Raw genomic sequence first — 19,894 nt, 5'->3', positions numbered from 1 at the left:
TCAGTTGCCACCATTGGAGTACCCCTTATATCAGACTTGCTCTTGGAAAATCTGGGGGGGGGGGGGACAGGACCACAACTTAATGTGAACTGCTTGAACCAAACAAAGAAAGTGTGAGGGAAAAGGAGAGGTTCAGGAACCCTCGGAGGACATTGCAAGGAGGCAAAGAAACACAGTAAAAAACAATTCAATGAAAAATGGATTAGAGGGCCATTAGGTAGTGGATGTGTATGAATTATTTTTTGGGGAATAAAGATCTTGGTTAGTGTCGCTTTAAGACAAATTGTATATGTGTTCAATCTTTTGTGCAGAGTATTTTGGAAGGAAACTGTAGCAGGTGCAGGAAGTATTTTTTTTCTTTGATGTATCGCACTCCCAATGCTCAGAGGTGTGAACACACTGATACTCCTTCACCTATAATTAGAATTCACAGACTCCACAGTTCTGCAAAATCGTGCATAACAGCTACAAAGAAACTTTACAGATAGAGATGCATGCCGTGAATATATATATATATATATATGTGTGTGTGTATAGATGGGGGAATATATATAATTTTATTGCTGTGTACAGCACTATATAGGTACCTGTAATAAAATAAATAAATACAAATTTCGAATCTGAGTAGAGCTGCATTTGGTGAGTGAGGCCTGCCCTCTATTGTTGCATCTATGTATTGCAGCCTAATAATTAGACTGGGCTGCGTGCTCCACCACTGCGAATAAGTGATTGCTATTATCGCAGAAATCTCCATAGAATATACAGGGCAGGTTTATAATGAACGGTGTGTGCCTGGCTGTAGCATATTCTCAATTTCCTGTGTGCTATCAGAGCCCAGAATTTCATTATTTCATGCGTAGAGTTCCCAGATTTAAATACAGATAGTTTAATCGATCTGGCGCACTTTGCAGATAAAATGTTTGCAGAAATTACAGTTTAATATATGAAACCTGACTTCATGGTGCTTCGAGAACAGGGGGGGAGAGCTCCTAGGTTCTTCAGCTGTTAAACTTGGTTGACATCTTAACGAGAACCTGTCACAATGAGGGGCTGTGTTGATGGGCTTTCGTTTATTTAAAGTATTTTTTGCATGCAAGTACAAGTCCGAGGGAAATGCAAAACCTCCTTTTTGAAGGCGGTGAAGCACAGCAAAATCAAGTATACTTGATACTTTTTAAAAATAATTTTCTATTCACTTGCAATGTGCCTTTGGACTTACTAGACAATTTGAATACTCCAGGAAGAGTCAATTTCCTAGCACACCTCCTGTGACATTTGTAGATCTCTACTCATCTGGGAGTGTCTCATTACTGTCTGTGCTGTCCAAGCTCCTCCACCACTTCCCTCACCTTCATACAAAACTTTTATGTAGCTGCTGGGAAAGAAATAAAGGAGAATACTATATAGTTACATAGTTAGGTTGAAAAAAGACACAAGTCCATCTAGTTCAACCAAAGAAAAAAAAATACAATCCTTTATAGTGTACACAATCTTATACCCACAGTTGATCCAGAGGAAGGTAGAAAACTCTAGCAAAGCATGATCCAATTTGCTATAGCAGGGGAAATCAGATTTTCCCTGGATCAACTTTACCTATAAATATCAGTACCCAGTTATATTGTCTGCATTTAGGAAAGAATCCAGGCCTTTCTTAAAGCAATCTATTGAGCTGGCCAGAACCACCTCCGGAGGGAGTCTATTCCACATTTTCACAGCTCTTACTGTGAAGAAACCTTTCTGTGTTTGGAGATGAAATAGTTTTTCCTCTAGACGTAAAGAGTGCCCCTTGTCCTCTGTGATGAAACTTAAAGTGAAGAACTCAACACCAAGTTCACTATATGGTCCACTTGTGTATATGTACATGTTGATCATATCCCCCTTAAACACTTGCCGAACGCCACGCGCCGATTCACGTCGGCAGACTGGCATGGGCAGGCAAAAGGGCGTACCCGTATGTCCCTTTGAATTTGCCGCCTAGTGGGGGGCGCGCGCTACCCACTCTAGATTATTTTGAAAAGGGCCTACGTGCTCAGACCTGACCTTTTTACTATTAATATATTTGAAGGATTTTTTGAGGTTTGTCCTACTATCCTTTGCAATCTGTGGTTTGTTTTGGATTTTTGCATCCTTGATTTCCTTTTTACATATTCTGTTATATTCTTTGTAACATTTTAAATGAAAATAGCGTTCCTTCATTTTTATATTTTTTTTAAAAGCTCTTTTTTTAATTATTTATAGCCATTTTAACTTTGGCCGCAAGCCACATAGGTTTTATTTTTAGCCTTTTAAACATATTGCCCATGGGAATATACTTTGCAAAGAGTTTACATACAGTCACTTTGAAGAATTCCCATTTCTTTTCTGTGTTCATTGATGCCAATATTCCCTCCCAGTCTAAATCCTGGAGAGCAGCCCTCATCCTTGAAAAATTTGCTCTCTTAAAGCTAAGGCCTCTTTCACACAGACTGTCCGTTCAGGTCCGCCTGTCAGTTTTTTAGGCGGACCTGAACGGACACTCCATGGAGGTCTATGGAGCGTTTGGATGTCAGTGGTGACATGTCTGCTGACATCCGACCCGCTCCGATCCGAAAAAGCGTAACGGAGGAAAAACCTACTTTTCCATCCGTGATCGGATCGGGTGACAACGGACTCTGTGGTCCGTCATCACCCGATCCCCCATAGGGGAGAGCGGCGCTCTGACAGGTCTGTCGCTGCACAGTGTGCAGGGACGGACCTGTCATCTTCCTGCTCGGCGGGGATCGGCGGAGCAATCCCCACTGAGCAAGCGGATGTTCACGGGGCGGATCATCACTGATCCGCCCCATGTGAAAGAGCCTTAAGTGTTTTTATCTTACCCGTACACTATAGAGCAACCTTTCTCAAACTTTTTACCCCAGATGAACCTTTAAAATAATTTAGGTCTTGGGGGTACCCTTACTAAATCCAATTAATCTGGGGTCATTGGGAAAATGCCACTTACAACGGGGGTCAGAAGGAAGAATGCAACCCTTCAGTGAGGGGTAGTCAGAATGCCACACCTAAAGATGAAACACGAACAAAGCATATTCATCAATAGTGCGTACTTATCTGAATTAAGAGCACCAAGTGTCATTTTATCTGCTGCTTTGTTCCTCTCCTATCAGCATGAGTCACTTGTGACAAGTTTTCCTGACACCAAGAGAAAAATGGTTACAGAGAGGAGGGACCTCCAGCTGATTGACAGCCTCAGCTCTGTTCCTGTGTGCTGTGTGAAGGGGGGATGTGTCCCTTTCCTCCAGTCACCTCTCAGAGCTCTCCTTGCTGAGCTCTGTAGAGTGTAGCTTCAGCTCTCCGTCCCCCCTTTTTTTTAACCTCTGACAAGCTTTAAAATTCAGCTACACCCCAAGGAACCCCTAGCAACCTCCTGGAGGAAAGCCCAGGGTTCCATGGAACCCTAATTGAAAATCACTGCTGTAGAGGGACACCTCTGTCTGCTGGGGTTGCTGAATTTGCATCCAAGATGGCAGCCCGAAGCAGCAGTCCCAGGGATTTTGTATGTCTACGCAAGGGAGGCTTTTATTGGTAAATAACATGTATAAAATACATATCTTTGTGGAAAATTGTTGTCCCATGACATCATCATGCAGTATAATATGCAATCACAAATTTACAGTATATACTGTATTTTGAAATCATCTATAGATAAATATTTGATGGGCCCTATTTATCTAGGTCATGATTTATTTATTTATTTATTTCAGGTACTTATATAGCGCCGTCAATTTACGCAGCGCTTTACATATATATATATATATATATATATATATATATATATATATATATATATATATTATACATTCACATCAGTCCCTATACCCTCAAGGAGCTTACAATCTAAGGTCCCTAACTCACATTCATACCTATACTAGGGCCAATTTAGACTGGATCCAATTAACCTACCAGCATGTCTTTGGAGTGTGGGAGGAAACCGGAGTACCCGGAGGAAACCCACGCAGACACTGGGAGAACATGCAAACTCCAGGCAGGTAGTGTCGTGGTCGGGATTCGAACCAGCAACCCTTCTTACTGCAAGGCGAGAGTGCTACCCACTGCACCACTGTGCCGCCCATCGATGTATCTAGTAGTAGTTACATTCAAGTGGACTTGTTCTGTAATGTTGAACATTGACCTTTCACAATTTATCCAAGCTGCTTTTTACAACTGAAGAAGTGATTTGGATAAGTTGAGAAACGTCTTCAACATTACAGAATCTAGTTGAATGTAAATGACTACTACTAGCTACATCTAGCATCAGAATCCTGGACTCTGACCTGTCCTTTCAGGCCCAAACCCAATTACTGTCTAATTCTTGTAGCCTTCAACTCCGTAATATCTCCAAAATCCGCCCCTTCTCAACCAACAAAACCAACACACTACTCATTCACTCCCTTGTTATCTCTCGCCTTAACTATTGCAATTCCTTCCTTGTTGGCCTACCTCTACACAGGCTATCCAACCCCTTCAGTCTATCATGAATGCTGCTGCAAGACTTCTCTACCTTACCAACCATTCGGTGTCTGCTTCCTCTCACTATCAATGGCTCCACTGGCTTCCAGGTGCCCAATAAATAAAATTCAAGTTACGAACAACAACGTAGACAGCCCAAAACTGCCCCAGCTACATCACAAATCTTGTCTCAATATATTACCCAAACCGTCCTCTGCTCCTTCCAAGACTTTCCTCGTCTTCTCCTCCCATGCTCATCTCCAGGACTTTTCCAGGGCCTCTTCTTCCTCTGGAACTCCCTACTTCAATCTGTCCACTTATCTCCTACTCTATCTGCCTGTAGGCAATCCCCAAAAACATATCTCTTTAAGCCTGCCCATAGACGGACTGAAATTTTGCTGTTTCAGCAGGAATCATCCGCATTTCAATCCATCTATGGGCAGGCTGGTTGTATGAAAGTCGATCCATAGATTGGCTTCAGTAGAACTAGCCTGTTGGCTTTTTATTTGCCTGATCATGTATTCTGCCGGTGGGAAGGCGCTGTGGAAGGGATTCCCCCATCAACACTGACTATTGATGGGGGGGAATCAAGCAATTTTCTTTCCTTCAACCCCACCCAACCAAAAACCAAACCAAAAACCTAATATATTGCAGTATACTAGCCCTTAGTGTGGTGGCTGCATTTGTTGTTTTCTTTTATTAAGCTTTTTTTGCTTTATTTTCACCTGGTGATCCTGGAAGTAACATTCTCTTCCTTTCCCCGGGTGGCACTCTTCCACTGTATCTATGGAGGGAGACCTAGTTTGCTCCCTAGACTACTGTCCATTAAAAAAAAAAGCCTAATGTATGGCCTGCCTTAGGAAACGCCCTAATCACCCCGTGTGGTGAAGATTCACCGTTTTAGACCGCTAATATTTCAACAAAGCCCCCTAACGGACGGGGCTCCAAAAAAAAAAAAACATTTTAATTAAAAAAAAATAATAAAAAATAAAATAATAAAAACTGACGCCAATCTCTGCCCTACTGACGCCAATCTCTGCCCTACTGACGCCAATCTCTGCCCTGCTGACGCCAATCTCTGCCCTGCTGACGCCAATCTCTGCCCTGCTGACGCCAATCTCTGCCCTGCTGACGCCAATCTCTGCCCTGCTGACGCCAATCTCTGCCCTGCTGACGCCAATCTCTGCCCTACTGACGCCAATCTCTGCCCTACTGACGCCAATCTCTGCCCTACTGACGGCACTCTCTGCTCACTGCCCTACTGACGGCACTCTCTGCTCACTGCCCTAATGATGCCAATCTCTGCCCTACTGACATCGTTCACTGCCCTAACGTCAGTATATATACACATGCACACATATATGCATATGTGTGTGAGCTTTGGGGTGCACACCTATAGGAAAGCCTGTCCCACCTACCAACTAAACTAACTGAACTTTTATTTCTTCCATTAGCTCATCCCTCATAGCTATTACCTCTTGTACCACTTGCCCCCCCAATTAGATTGTAGGCTCTCAGAAACAGGGTCCTCCTAACCCTCTTATTTTGTAAAGCTTTGCACAAACTGTTGGCTCTATATAAATCCACTATAATTATAATAATAATGTATACATATGGGAGTATATTCATTCCACCAGCACAGCTGCTTTCCAAATGCAGGAAATAACCCCAAACCACCCTGCTAAAGGCACAGAAAATGTGTGTCACACACAAAAAAGAATCAAAAGCACCACAACGCACTAAAAAAAAGCATGGTAAAGACTGATTTGTTTTTGTAAGAACAGAAGAGTAAATAGGACCTTTCCATGCCTAGCTGTGGATTAGGAAGACACATGGCGTTTTGTAATTCAAATAACAAGTTTCATGTCTGTAACAGCAGAAGATGTTGGATGTGCATTGTTGGTGGAATATGTGATTGGCCAGTTCTTTCGGCTTCTCGCTGTTGTCTTTCTCTACATAAAACCATCAGGGGGGTGCATGCCAGTCTTCTTCATTATAAGAATGTGTAAAGTTTGGCAATACAATGGGGTTGATTTACTAACACGGAAGAATGCAAAATCTGATGCAGCTCTGCATGGTAGCCAATCAGCTTCTAACTTCAGCTTGTTCAATTAAGCTTTGACCATAAAATTTGGAAGCTGATTGGTTTCTATGCAGAGCTGCACCAGATTTTGCAGTATTTCAGTATTTGCTGAAATCGTTCCTAGCGCGAAAAAAAGAAACCAAATGCAGCCACCACATCTAGGGACTGTAAACTGCAACATATTGCACTTTTTGTTTTTTGGGTTTAGTTATACTTTAACCACTTGCTGACTGGCCTATAGCGTTAACAGAGGCAGTCCTTCTTCTCTTCTGTCTTCTGCTAGCTATGTGTAGGTTAATTTGTAATCCAGTGGTAACAAAACCCGGTTCAAAGCAAACTGAACGTTGAACTATTGTTGTGGTGCGGCAGCACTGCAACTGGCTCTGGTGCAAGCGATTTGTTATAACAATGTCAAACTGTAGTGAAGTGCAGGCTTGAGGCCTATATTAAACTCAGTCTTTATCCCTTTAAATCTCCTCTGCGGGACTACAGGTCCCAGCAGCACTGTGTTTTATAGATGCAAGTGTATAAAAGTGCGTCAATGAAACTTTGGGCAACAGCCCTCTCACCACACTGGGTTCAGGTAGATGGATGCCTCCGCTCCACAATATCTCAGTTCGTTCGCTGTGGCCACACCGTTACGCTGCTCCGTTTCACAGACGACCGGGAGTCCTCGGTTACCTCCTTCAAAGGTCTCTGGAATGATTACACTGCTGCTTCAGCACGCTGTGATCTAAGGCAGGATCACTGACTGTTCCGCTCCGCAGCAACTCTGTGGGACACACCCACACCCACAAAGCTCTGCTGGCAGGCCATGCGCCCCAGCAACAAGAGAAAGAAAATGGCCGCGCGGGGCCTTTTATAACCTACCCAGCATGCAGTTCAGTCTCTTGGTGCTCATGGGAGGTCACTAGGCATTGTGGGTAGGTCAAGTTAATGTGAAATGTAAACAACAGTCACTTCCTATCATCTTCTCACATTCTTGAGAAAGAAAAATAAAATAAAGTCCATTCACAATTTTGGCCACTAGATGGTGCCAAATACTAAGCTATAACACTGTACACAGAATAACATAGCATTAATTGAGCAAAAATGTGACCGCTATATATATTATATATATATAAAATACATTTTTTTTTCTTTTATTATTTTTATTTTTTTTGGTTTTTAGCGCAAGAAATAAAAAATGCAGAGGCGATCAAATACCACTAAAAGAAAGCTCTATTTGTGGGGAAAAAAGGACATACATTTATTTGGGTACATCGTTGCATGACCACGGCATTGTCAGTTAAAGTAACGCAATGCAGTATCGCAAAAAATGGCCTGGTCAGGAAGGGGGGGGTAAATCTTCCAGAGGTCAAGTGGTTAATGCGCGAAGCATTTTGTGAACAGTCATTGTTTCATTCTTTTTCTTTGTATCTTTTTACAGTGTTGAGTGACGTGGCTGATCTTTTGGGTTTGGACTCCTTCCAGCTCTCCGAGGTGCTGACACAGAGATCGATGATCCTCCGGGGAGAAGAGATCCTGTCTCCTCTCACAGTGGAGCAGGTGAGGTCTTTGACCATTCAGTTAGAGTATTTAAAGCTGAACGCCAGGCAGATATACAAGACACAAATGAAGGCAGCTCTGTAACCATTAAACATCACTGATTGTAATTTTTAAACGCAAGCAGTGTGAGCACCTGAATTTGACCTGGTATCAGTCATTAGCAGTTTTTGTATAGCAGGGCTGGTGTGTGAGGAGGTGCAGAAGTGGCATAAGGAGCTGATCCGTTTATGTGCTGATGAGAAGCGTGCTGATAGGAGGAGAGAGCAGAATGACAGAGAGAGGACCTCATCACTGTGCTGCTTCTCCTTTCGCTATCCACTCACATTCTGGCGGGGGGGATCCAGGATGACCTGGGCTCAGAGGAAGTGGGTTCAATGATGCTAGCCATCAGACTGTGGACATCTAGCAGCAGAAAAAAGTACTTCAGGGGAACTCTCTGGATTGAAGGTAGATATTGCCGCATAAGCATTTTTTAAATTTTATTTTATCATTTAATGGGCTGTTCAATTTTATCCTATTATTTTTGGCTGGAGTTCAATTTTAATTTACAGTAACTAAATTCTAAATCAATTTTTAATCTTTGCTGCTTATAAACGGTAATTTTATTTTCTATTTTCCCATCTTAGGCTGCGCATACATGGTTAATTCTGTTTTTTTTTTTTTGTTTTGTTTTTTGATCAGCCAGTGGACCGATTTCCCCATCCACACAAGTGAGGTAGATGGAGGAATTGTATTCTGACCCTGGGACTCCTCCCCCTGCCAGAATACACTGATCAGCGCTGCAGCTGATTGGTTGCAGGCGCTAATGAAATGAAAGTTTTCCAACAGTCATTAGATCGACTTCTGTAGAGCGGGAATGGCCATAAATGAATAGCAATGCAGATGGTCCCTGCTGAGCCGGTCAACTGCAATCCATTTATGGTCAGCTTTACACTGCATCCCTTCTGAAATGTCACATCAGATTGGCACTGACTGTGTCTTTCCATCTGGATAAATTCACTTTTTTTAAAAAAAATATTAAATTCACATTTTTTTGTAGGTTAATCACTTCCTGACCGGGCCATATTTTGCGATACGGCACTGCGTCGCTTTAACTGACAATTGTGCGGTCGTGCGACGTTGTACCGAAATAATAAAATTGACGTCCTTTTTTCCCCCCCCCACAAATAGAGTTTTCTATTGGTTGTATTTGATCACCTCTGAGATTTTTTTATTTTTTGCGATTATAAACAGAAAAAAGCTACTATTCTGAAAAAAAAAATGATTTTTTACTTTTTGCTATAATAAATATCCCAAATTTAAAAAAAAAGCTAATTTCTTCATCAGTTTAGGCCGATATGTATTCTTCTACATATTTTTGGTAAAAAAAAATCACAATAACCATATATTGATTGGTTTGCGCAAAAGTTATAGCGTCTACAAAATAGGGAATAGATTTATGGCATTTTTATTATTATTTATTTTTTTACAAGCAATGCGGCGATCAGCGATTTTAATCAGGATTGCCGTAGACAGATCGAACACTTTTGAAACTTTTTTGGGACCATTGACATTTATACAGCAATCAGAGCTATAAACATGCACTGATTGCTGTATAAATGACACTGGCAGGGAAGGGGTTAACACTAGTGGGCGATCAAGGGGTCAAATCTGTTCCCTAGATGTGTTTCTAACTGGGGGGGGGATGGGACTGGCCAGAGGAGGCGCCAGATCGTTGTTTCTGCTTAGTAAGAACAGACTATCTGTCTCTCCTCCCCTGTCAGAATGGGGATTTGTGCGTTTACACACACAAATCCTCGTTCTGGCTCATGTGCCCGCAATTGCGGGTGTCCAGCGGCGATCGCGCCCGCCGGCCACGCCCAGCGAGTCCCCCACGCACCTCCAGTGGCGCGTGCCATATGGCTCTTAAAGGAGCCGCCGTATGGGTACGGCGGTTCGCCCAGCGGTGCCATTCTGCCGACGTATATTGGCGTGAGCCGGTCGACAAAGTGGTTAAAAAAATGTGCATTTTCCTTCTTCTTTTTTTTTTTTTTTTTTTTTTTTTTTTTTGAGCCTCGAAGGCATTGAACCAGCGATCAGCAGGCAGTGAGTGTAATCTGTGCGCCCGTACATCGTATGGCCGGGCAGTTTCACATGGACAGGAAGAATTAATATATTACCACAGAGCTCCACAGCGCCGTTGTAGTTCATTGAGAACTACAAGCCGACATTAGCAAAGGATGTCGGTACTTGTAGTTCACTTATTCACAGAGCTCTGTGAATTAAGTAATGTGGCTGTGTGGGCGAAGCCCCGCATGGCCACGCTGTTTTAAAAAGTGACAGCTAGTACAGGGAACTTCTCCTCTACTGCTGTCAAAGGGAGAGAGGGCAGCAGGAGGCAGTTGCAGCAAAGGGAACATGTTACATGTTCCAACTTAAAAACGGGTGTAACGTGTATCCTGTTCCCAAAGGTGAACTTATCCTTTAAAGTGTTACTAAACCCACAACAGTAAAATCAGTCTGTTCATGCAGTAAAGCATGCTTGTTATACTCACTGTGGAACCTAAGAGGTTAATCCTGCACATTGTGTAAAAAAAGGCTGTTTGATCCTGTCTTCTCTGATCCTCCCCTTCCTTTACTGTCCCCAATCCATCTGCTGATAGTATAGAGCCCAAGGAGGCACTCTGCACATGCTCAGTTTGATGTGTATTGCTAGAATGGGCTTTTTTTTTTTTTGGGGGTGGGGGGGAGTGTGCGTGTGATCAGCACAGGGCCATTTAGCACTGTCCAGACAGAGGGTCAGGGGTCATGCAGCCTCATAGGTCAGTCAGAGGAGAATGAAAACTCCTGCTACAAGCTTTAACCAGACACTGATAGAAGTCACAAGATTTCTATATACTGCTGATGTGAAAAGGTATTTAGCAGTTTATATTTACTAAAATAATTGCATTTCCATGTTCTGTGTACTGTGGGAGACCAGATATAGTGAATGCAGGGTCCTGGGTTTAGTAACACTTTAAGGCACATAAATCATAGATGTAACTGTCTCGTGTTTAAAGTGTATCTAAATCCCAATTTATTTATTTTCTGTTTGGCAGAAATTTCCCTTCACTTCTTGACCTGCAGACACAACAGGAAGGAAGAGAATTTTCTTCTTGAACAGTTGTCACTGGAATAAGTGGCCCCATTGAAGAATTTTCTATCTATTCCTTTTCTGGCAAAAAACTCAATGTTGGGGTTTTCTCTCACTTTTATTCTAGTGACAATGGTCACCAGGACAAATGGAGAGAGTAACACACACAACAGCAATGAATACCAGTTGTGTGGAAGAAGGTAAGTGTGCCACATCAATGGGGATAGTCCTGTTATTGGAAGTCCTTTTATTTGAATAATCATTAGAATGAGATCCAGTGTGTTTCAGGAATACATATCCCAAAATATGTTGGGCCCTAGTCTATTGATTATTGAATAATCACTCTGGACTTGTTCACCATTAGTGTGGCACCCTTACCGATTTCTCTGGATTCCGCTTAAGACCTTTTCTGGTGTTTGGGGGTACCTTGTCAAATGGGGGCAGCCTCACTGAGGCAATTCAGTTTATGAAATAATGAATAGGGTGGACACTCGCAGTATTGGACATGGATAATTGGTGATCTAGTGCCTCTTATGCAGGTACTAGCAATAAAAACCTGATAGGGATTCTAACCCCTCATCAAGATTGGTGGAGAAGATGAAGCAGCACACAAACATTGGGTTACAGTCCAATGGCCTCCAGAGGTCTATGGAATCATTACAATGTCCTACAGTTAATTTCTTCTTCTCAATTTTCTGTTGTTGATCTCATTCAGGCTACAGATTCCCGTGATTCCCTGGCCATGGCGCTCTACGCTCAGTGCTTTTCTTGGCTGGTCGGAAAGATCAATGCCCGTGTCCGAGGGAAGGAGAACTTCAAGTCTGTCGGGATTTTGGATATTTTTGGCTTTGAGAATTTTCAGGTGTGGTACAACTTCTCGTAGATGCAGTGCCTGCTGAAATGATGCGCATTAAACTAAAATATCGACATTTATGGGAAACATTTTTATAGTGCAGATGATTGTAATTTATCATCTGTCTTGTTGCTCAAGGTGAAATTTATGCACACAAGTGAATGAGTCGGACTGCTCCCCCTTTCTCCCATTCAGTTGGCTCCCAACACTTTTCAACCAGAGACGGGGTGTCTCAAAGGAAGCATCTAGGGGTGCACCGAATGAGTTTTTTGGTGCTGAAACAGATACCGAAAATGAAAAATACACTAGGCCGAAAACTGAAACTGACCCAAAATGACTGTTATTAAAACATATTTTTATATAAACATGTATTTTTATATTTTAAATAAAACGTATACATTTTTATATAACCCATTGCTAATAGTATTAGCAAAATTTCCATGCGGTGCACCTCTAGCAGATATGATACAGGAGATGGTCAGAGACTGCAGACATAATACAGGAGATGGTCAGAGACTGCAGACATAATACAGGAGATGATCAGAGACTGCAGACATAATACAGGAGATGGTCAGAGACTGCAGACATAATACAGGAGATGGTCAGAGACTGCAGACATAATACAGGAGATGGTCAGAGACTGCAGACGTGGTACAGGAGATGATCAGAGACTGCAGACATGGTACAGGAGATGGTCAGAGACTGCAGACGTGGTACAGGAGATGGTCAGAGACTGCAGACGTGGTACAGGAGATGATCAGACTGCAGACGTGGTACAGGAGATGGTCAGAGACTGCAGGCGTGGTACAGGAGATGGTCAGAGACTGCAGACGTGGTACAGGAGATGGTCAGAGACTGCAGACGTGGTACAGGAGATGGTCAGAGACTGCAGACGTGGTACAGGAGATGATCAGACTGCAGACGTGGTACAGGAGATGGTCAGAGACTGCAGGCGTGGTACAGGAGATGGTCAGAGACTGCAGGCGTGGTACAGGAGATGGTCAGAGACTGCAGGCGTGGTACAGGAGATGGTCAGAGACTGCAGACGTGGTACAGGAGATGGTCAGAGACTGCAGACGTGGTACAGGAGATGGTCAGAGACTGCAGACGTGGTACAGGAGATGGTCAGAGACTGCAGACGTGGTACAGGAGATGGTCAGAGACTGCAGACGTGGTACAGGAGATGGTCAGAGACTGCAGACGTGGTACAGGAGATGGTCAGAGACTGCAGACGTGGTACAGGAGATGGTCAGAGACTGCAGACGTGGTACAGGAGATCAATGCAGCCTCCCCAGTGTTTATCAAATGCATCCTGCCAGTGCCCATCATTTGCAGCCTGCCTGTGCCTCACCAGTGCCCAGCAGCTTACCAGTGCCCATCATGCAGCCTGCCTGTGCCTCACCAGTGCCCAGCAGCTTACCAGTGCCCATCATGCAGCCTGCCTGTGCCTCACCAGTGCCCAGCAGCTTACCAGTGCCCATCATGCAGCCTGCCTGTGCCTCACCAGTGCCCACCATGCAGCCTGCCTGTGCCTCACCAGTGCCCATCATGCAGTCTGCCTTAGTATGTCAGACAGGATCAGGACAGGGCAGTGTTAGCAAGGCAAAGCCAAGAACAGTGCTCTATCTATGCAGGAAAGCTACCAGCACACTGCGTTAAGGAGCGGCTTGTAGTGGTATGATCAGCGGGAGGAGCATTATCAGTGTGCAGTGCCGCAGGGTTTAAGAGTGCAGGACTTGTTGTTTGACATGCACTCTTAACCCCCGTGGCGCTGCACACTGATAATGCTCCTCCCGTTGATCTACTGACAAGCCGCTCCTTATCGCGGTGTGCTGACAGCTTTCCTCCATAGAGCACTGTTTTGCTTTCTGCCTTTCAGCCGCCTCGTCGAGGAGGGAGGGAGGGGAGGAGAGAAGAGAAGGGAGAGGACTGGACGGGGCTGCTCCAGAACGACACCCCTGTACTGGGCAGCACCAGGGGTGGGGCCCCGCCCCATTTTCGGCCCCTGAAAAGGCCATTTACGGTCGATATGTTTCGGCGGCCGAAAATTCGGTGCATCCCTAGAAGCATCTGCTTCTATATTCTCTGTTTTGGAAATTCATAGGAAATTCATAGTGCTCTGGGAATCCTGTCTCATTACGGCTGTAATATGAAAAAAAAAAATTTTGAACAAAGATTGTATGTGATGCATGGGTAATATATAAATTAAAAAAAAAAAAGTAAAGAATTTTATATTTATATATATATACACACACACACACACACACACACACACACACACACACACACACACACACACACACACACACACACACACACACACACACACACACACACTATATTGCCAAAAGTATTGGGACACCTGCCTTTACACGCACATGAACTTTAATGGCATCCCAGTCTTAGTTCGTAGGGTTCAATATTGAGTTGGCCCACCCTTTGCAGCTATAACAGCTTCAACTCTTCTGGGAAGGCTGTCCACAAGGTTTAGGAGTGTGTCTATGGAAATGTTTGACCATTCTTACAAAAGCGCATTTGTTCACTCCAATTCGCCCCAAAGGTATTCTATTGGGTTAAGGTCAGGACTCTGTGCAGGCCAGTCAAGTTCCTCCACCCCAAACTCGCTCATCCACACTATATTGGCAAAAGTATTGGGCTACCCCTCCATATCATTTGGTGGAGGGGGGTGTGACGGAACTGTCCATCACCCAGCTTTGGTGCTTCCGTCAATATACAGCTTCCTCCATTCTGGATATAGGAACCAGATATTCTAGCCACAGCATACAAGACTAGCTAAAAGTAGCTTGTATGAGAACTGGAACTCTATTGAAAACTCACACAGAAGTTATAAACCACACCAGGTCAGGTGAGCCTGATTACATTATTGTATGCAAATTAAATTGTATACAGAAATATAATTAACATAACTAAGAAACAGCCAACATAAACTATGTTAATTCACCTCTAGCAACGAATAGCTGACAGTGATATAATTAGCTTGAGCTAATTAACTAGTCACCTAAACCAGCCTAGGTGGAATACTAGCAGACAATAGGTGAGTTAATTAGTACAAGTAACAATGGGTGAAAGACACTTAGAAGGCACACTAGACCTACTTACAATAAACACATTATAGCAGGCGACCCCAGACAGGTGGCCTGAGCTGATGACCTCAACATCTGCGATGGGTCTCTCAGTCTGATGCAGTAGAATTAATTTATCTTCATATATTTCTTGAGGGATATTGTTGATAAATATTACTGTCCCAAGCGAAGGAGCCTCACAAACCACACATATAAGCTCCAGCATAACAGGTAGAACAAAATGCTGAGTCCGGTGTGGTTGTATGGTGAGTCTGGTTAGGGCAGACCAGACTGGGCACACCGGTCACCCTGTGCCCCTAATAGACAAAGGGTCACTTACACATAAGAGGCCTGGGGGGCTGAAAAAGGACTTTCCTGACCTCTCTAAGGTAAACTGGGTTTCACAAGCCCTTTGCCCAAAGTGGTGTGGGGTTATTTTTCAGGGATTGGGCTTGGCCCCTTAATTACAGTGAAGGGAACACTTAAGGCGTCGGCATACCAAGACATTTTGGAAACTGTCATGCTCCCAACTTTGTGGGAACAGTTTGGGGAGGACCCCTTTCTATTCCAACATGACTCTGCACAAAGCAAGGTCCATAAAGACATGGATGAGCGACTGGGATTGGATTAAACTGGACTGGGATGCCATTAAAGTTCATGTGCGTGTAAAGGCAGGCGTCCCAATATAGTTAAAGCGGGGGTCCACCTATCTATCGTTTTTTTTTTGTTTGGAGTTCATTCACAAACTTTTCTTCTCATGATTATCTACTGACATGTTCTGTGTAATAAGTCCGCCTGTGTCCGATTTCGTTGTAAAGAATAACTTATAAAATTCACTGAAGGCGGTTTCCATCTTCATTGTGGGCATTTGAAGCCCACAAGCATGTATTTCCTGGATGCGGTGAATGCTGTGCTCCCAGCATTCACTGAGATGTTGTGATGACGCTGTTGCGCAATGCATGCTGGGAAGCCTGAGACTAGCTCCCAGGGGACTGTGGGAGGTCTGGGAGAGGCTAGAAACACGCCTACTCCCATGGGAGGAAAACCAGGAAGTGCTAAGAAGATTAGAAAAGAAAAGGTAATTACGGCGATTTAAATTTTTTTACACAGCATGTCAGCATCTAGGCAAGGGAGAGAATGCATAGAGATAATGTTCAAAATTTGGGTGGAACCCCGCTTTAATGTGTATATATATGTGTGTGTGTGTGTGTATATGTATATATATATATATATATATATATATATATATATATATATATATATATATATATATATATATATATATATATATATATATATAATTTGATAGATATATCTATCAAATAATGGGGTGAGTTACTTCTCTTTTATCTCTGTACTTTCCTGGAGCAGTGTCACGGTGGGCTCCCAATGATCCACCAATACTCAGTAGAAAAAGACGGTGGGACACGATCTCCAATGCAAACTTTTTTTACTGAAAAATCTTCAAGACATATATAATGTGTCAGCTACTGTACAGTTATGAGCATACCATGCTCTTCAGGCTGTGTGATTATATATACCATATTTATTGGCGTATAACACGCACCTTAACTTTAAGAGGGAAGTTTCAGGAAAAAAACTTTCCACAGACCCCTGAGCCCCCTGCATAGTTCACTGAGACCCCTGCATGGTACACAGACCCCTTTCATTATAAAGCCCCCTCCTCCTCTGCACTCCCAGGAGACCCCCAGTCTCCTGGGATAGCATTGCCAGCATGCTCTGGATCGGAGCTATTGAATACCTGCATTGCCATCGCTGCCGGCCCCTTCTCGTGCGCCGCTCCTCCTGTGTCACTTGGGGATCTATTGAACACCTCCATTGGCACCGTGGATCCGGTCATGTGACTGCTCTCCCCTGATTCATTGACCGTCACTTGACCACTCTCCTCCAATCACAAGCTACACTCGAGAAGGGGGCTGAGCAGGAGGAGGAGAGCAGCGTTGGTGGAGGGGTTTGAATTGACATATAGCGGCATGGGGAGCAGTGTGTGGGAGGGGGCTGGCAATAATGTTATCTGGAGTTGTCCTGGCAGCGCTGTCCCAGGACCAGGAGAGGCAGACGGACCGCCCGATCCCCATCCCCCTCTTGGTTAAAGAAACAGATATCGGCGTATAACGCGCAGGCACAGTTTACCCTCTGTTTTCAGAGTAAAAAAGTGTGTGTTATACATATATATATATATATATATATATATATATATATATATATATATATATATATATATATATATATATATGTGTGTGTGTGTATATATAATATATGTGTGTGTGTGTATATATAATATATATGTGTGTGTGTATATATAATATATATATGTGTGTGTATATATATATATATATATATATATATATATATATATATATATATATATATATATATATATATATATATATATATATATACACACATACACACACACACACACACGACGGAAAGTATTCAGACCCCCTGACATTTTTGCAGATTTATTAAAAAAGAAAAACTGAAATATCACATGGTCCTAAGTATTCAGACCCTTTGCTCAGTATTTAGTAGAAGCACCCTTTTGATCTAATACAGCCATGAGTCTTTTTGGGAAAGATGCAACAAGTTTTTCACACCTGGATTTGGGGATCCTCTGCCATTCCTCCTTGCAGATCCTCTCCAGTTCTGTCAGGTTGGATGGTAAATATTGGTGGACAGTCATTTTTAGGTCTCTCCAGAGATGTTCAATTGGGTTTAGGTCAGGGCTCTTGCTGGGCCATTCAAGAACAGTCACAGAGTTGTTGTGAAGCCATTCCTTTGTTATTTTAGCTGTGTGCTTAGGGTCATTGTCTTGTTGGAAGGTAAACCTTCAGCCCAGTCTGAGGTCCTGAGCACCCTGGAGAAGGTTTTCGTCCAGGATATCCCTGTACTTGGCAGCATTCATCTTTCCCTCGATTGCAACCAGTTGTCCTGTCCCTGCAGCTGAATCCCCCCCCCCCACAGCATGATGCTGTCATCACCATGCTTCACTGGGACTGTATTGGACAGGTGATGAGCAGTGCCTGGTTTTCTCCACGCATACCGCTAAGAATTAAGGCCAAAAAGTTCTATCTTGGTCTCATCAGACCAGAGAATCCTATTTCTCACCATCTTGGAGTCCTTCAGGTGTTTTTTTAGCAAACTCCATGCAGGCTTTCATGTGTCTTGCACTGAGGAGAGGCTTCCGTTGGGCCATTCTGCCATAAAGCCCCGACTGGTGGAGGGCTGCAGTGATGGTTGACTTTCTACAACTTTCTCCCATCTCCCGACTGCATCTCTGGAGCTCAGCCACAGTGATCTTTGGGTTCTTCTTTACCTCTCTTACCAAGGCTCTTCTCACCCGATAGCTCAGTTTGGCCAGACGGCCAGCTCTAGGAAGGGTTCTGGTCGTCCCAAACGTCTTCCATTTAAGGATTATGGAGGCCACTGTGCTCTTAGGAGCCTTAAGTGCAGCAGAATTTTTTTTGTAACCTTGGCCAGATCTGTGCCTTGCCACAATTTTGCCTCTGAGCTCTTCAGGCAGTTCCTTTTGACCTCATGATTCTCATTTGCTCTGACATGCACTGTGAGCTGTAAGGTCTTATATAGACAGGTGTGTGGCTTTCCTAATCAAGTCCAATCAGTATAATCAAACACAGCTGGACTCAAATGAAGGTGTAGAACCATCTCAAGGATGATCAGAAGAAATGGACAGCACCTGAGTTAAATATATGCATGTCACAGCAAAGGGTCTGAATACTTAGGACCATGTGATATTTCATTTTTTCTTTTTTAATAAATCTGCAAAAATGTCAACAATTCTGTGTTTTTCTGTCAATATGGGGTGCTGTGTGTACATTAATGAGGAAAAAAATAAACTTAAATGATTTTAGCAAATGGCTGCAATATAACAGAGTGAAAAATTTAAGGGGGTCTGAATACTTTCCGTCCCAACTGTACATACATACATACATACATACTGCTCAAAGTTTAAAAATACAAAAAATCTTCTCTGCTGTTTTCTTTCTAGGTGAATCGGTTTGAGCAGTTCAACATTAATTACGCCAATGAAAAGCTTCAAGAATATTTCAACAAACACATATTTTCCCTGGAGCAGCTAGAATATAACAGGTAAGAGCAATAGTGTCAGAGTGGAGGATGTTGGGAAATTCAATCCAGTTCAGACCACAAACCACATGTGATCTTGTGTTTGGCCTGAACTGTATTCAAATAGAAGGCATGGTTTATGAAGTCACCTCATTCTCTCTCCTCTCTCCAATCTATCAGGGAGGGTATCAACTGGGAAGCCATTGACTGGATGGACAATGCAGAGTGTCTGGATCTAATAGAAAAGGTAAGTCCTTCAAAGAAAACCTGTTCGGAGAGAAACATGGAGGCTGCCATTGTTGAGCACTCTTTTTGAAAATGCTACATGACCCAAAACAAGTATGCAGATAATGGGATTGATTTACTAAAACTGGAGAGTGCAGAATGTGGCGCAACTGTGCATGGTAGCCAATCAGCTTCTAACTTCAGCTTGTTCAATTAGAAATACTAAATCTTTTTTTTTTTTTTTAAATTAACAAACATGGATTTGCACAGAGCAGCTCAGATCCTCTTCTTCTCGGGTCCCTCTTCAGTGCTCCTGACCCTTCCCTCCTGTGGAGTGCCCCCACAGCAAGCAGCTTGCTATGGGGACACCCAAGCCAAACTGCTGCTCTGTCTGT

At 43.2% G+C, this 19,894-nt stretch overlaps 1 protein-coding gene across 1 annotated transcript in view; it reads left to right on the top strand.

The window, feature by feature from the left end:
• The window catches only part of LOC141147136 (unconventional myosin-X-like), a gene marked incomplete in the record, with an annotated part of 218,020 nt that overhangs the window by 106,525 nt on the left and 91,601 nt on the right, over positions 1–19,894 (top strand). The window contains 4 exon segments of the mRNA XM_073634265.1: positions 7,998–8,116; positions 11,944–12,090; positions 19,198–19,298; positions 19,455–19,521. Of these exon segments, the coding sequence (XP_073490366.1) occupies positions 7,998–8,116; positions 11,944–12,090; positions 19,198–19,298; positions 19,455–19,521 (434 nt within the window).

Source organism: Aquarana catesbeiana, linkage group LG06 (assembly GCF_042186555.1).
Source record: "Aquarana catesbeiana isolate 2022-GZ linkage group LG06, ASM4218655v1, whole genome shotgun sequence".
NCBI classification, from domain to species: Eukaryota; Metazoa; Chordata; class Amphibia; order Anura; family Ranidae; genus Aquarana; species Aquarana catesbeiana.
Note: the sequence above shows the minus strand (reverse complement) of the source record. Positions and strands in the feature narration are given on the sequence as shown.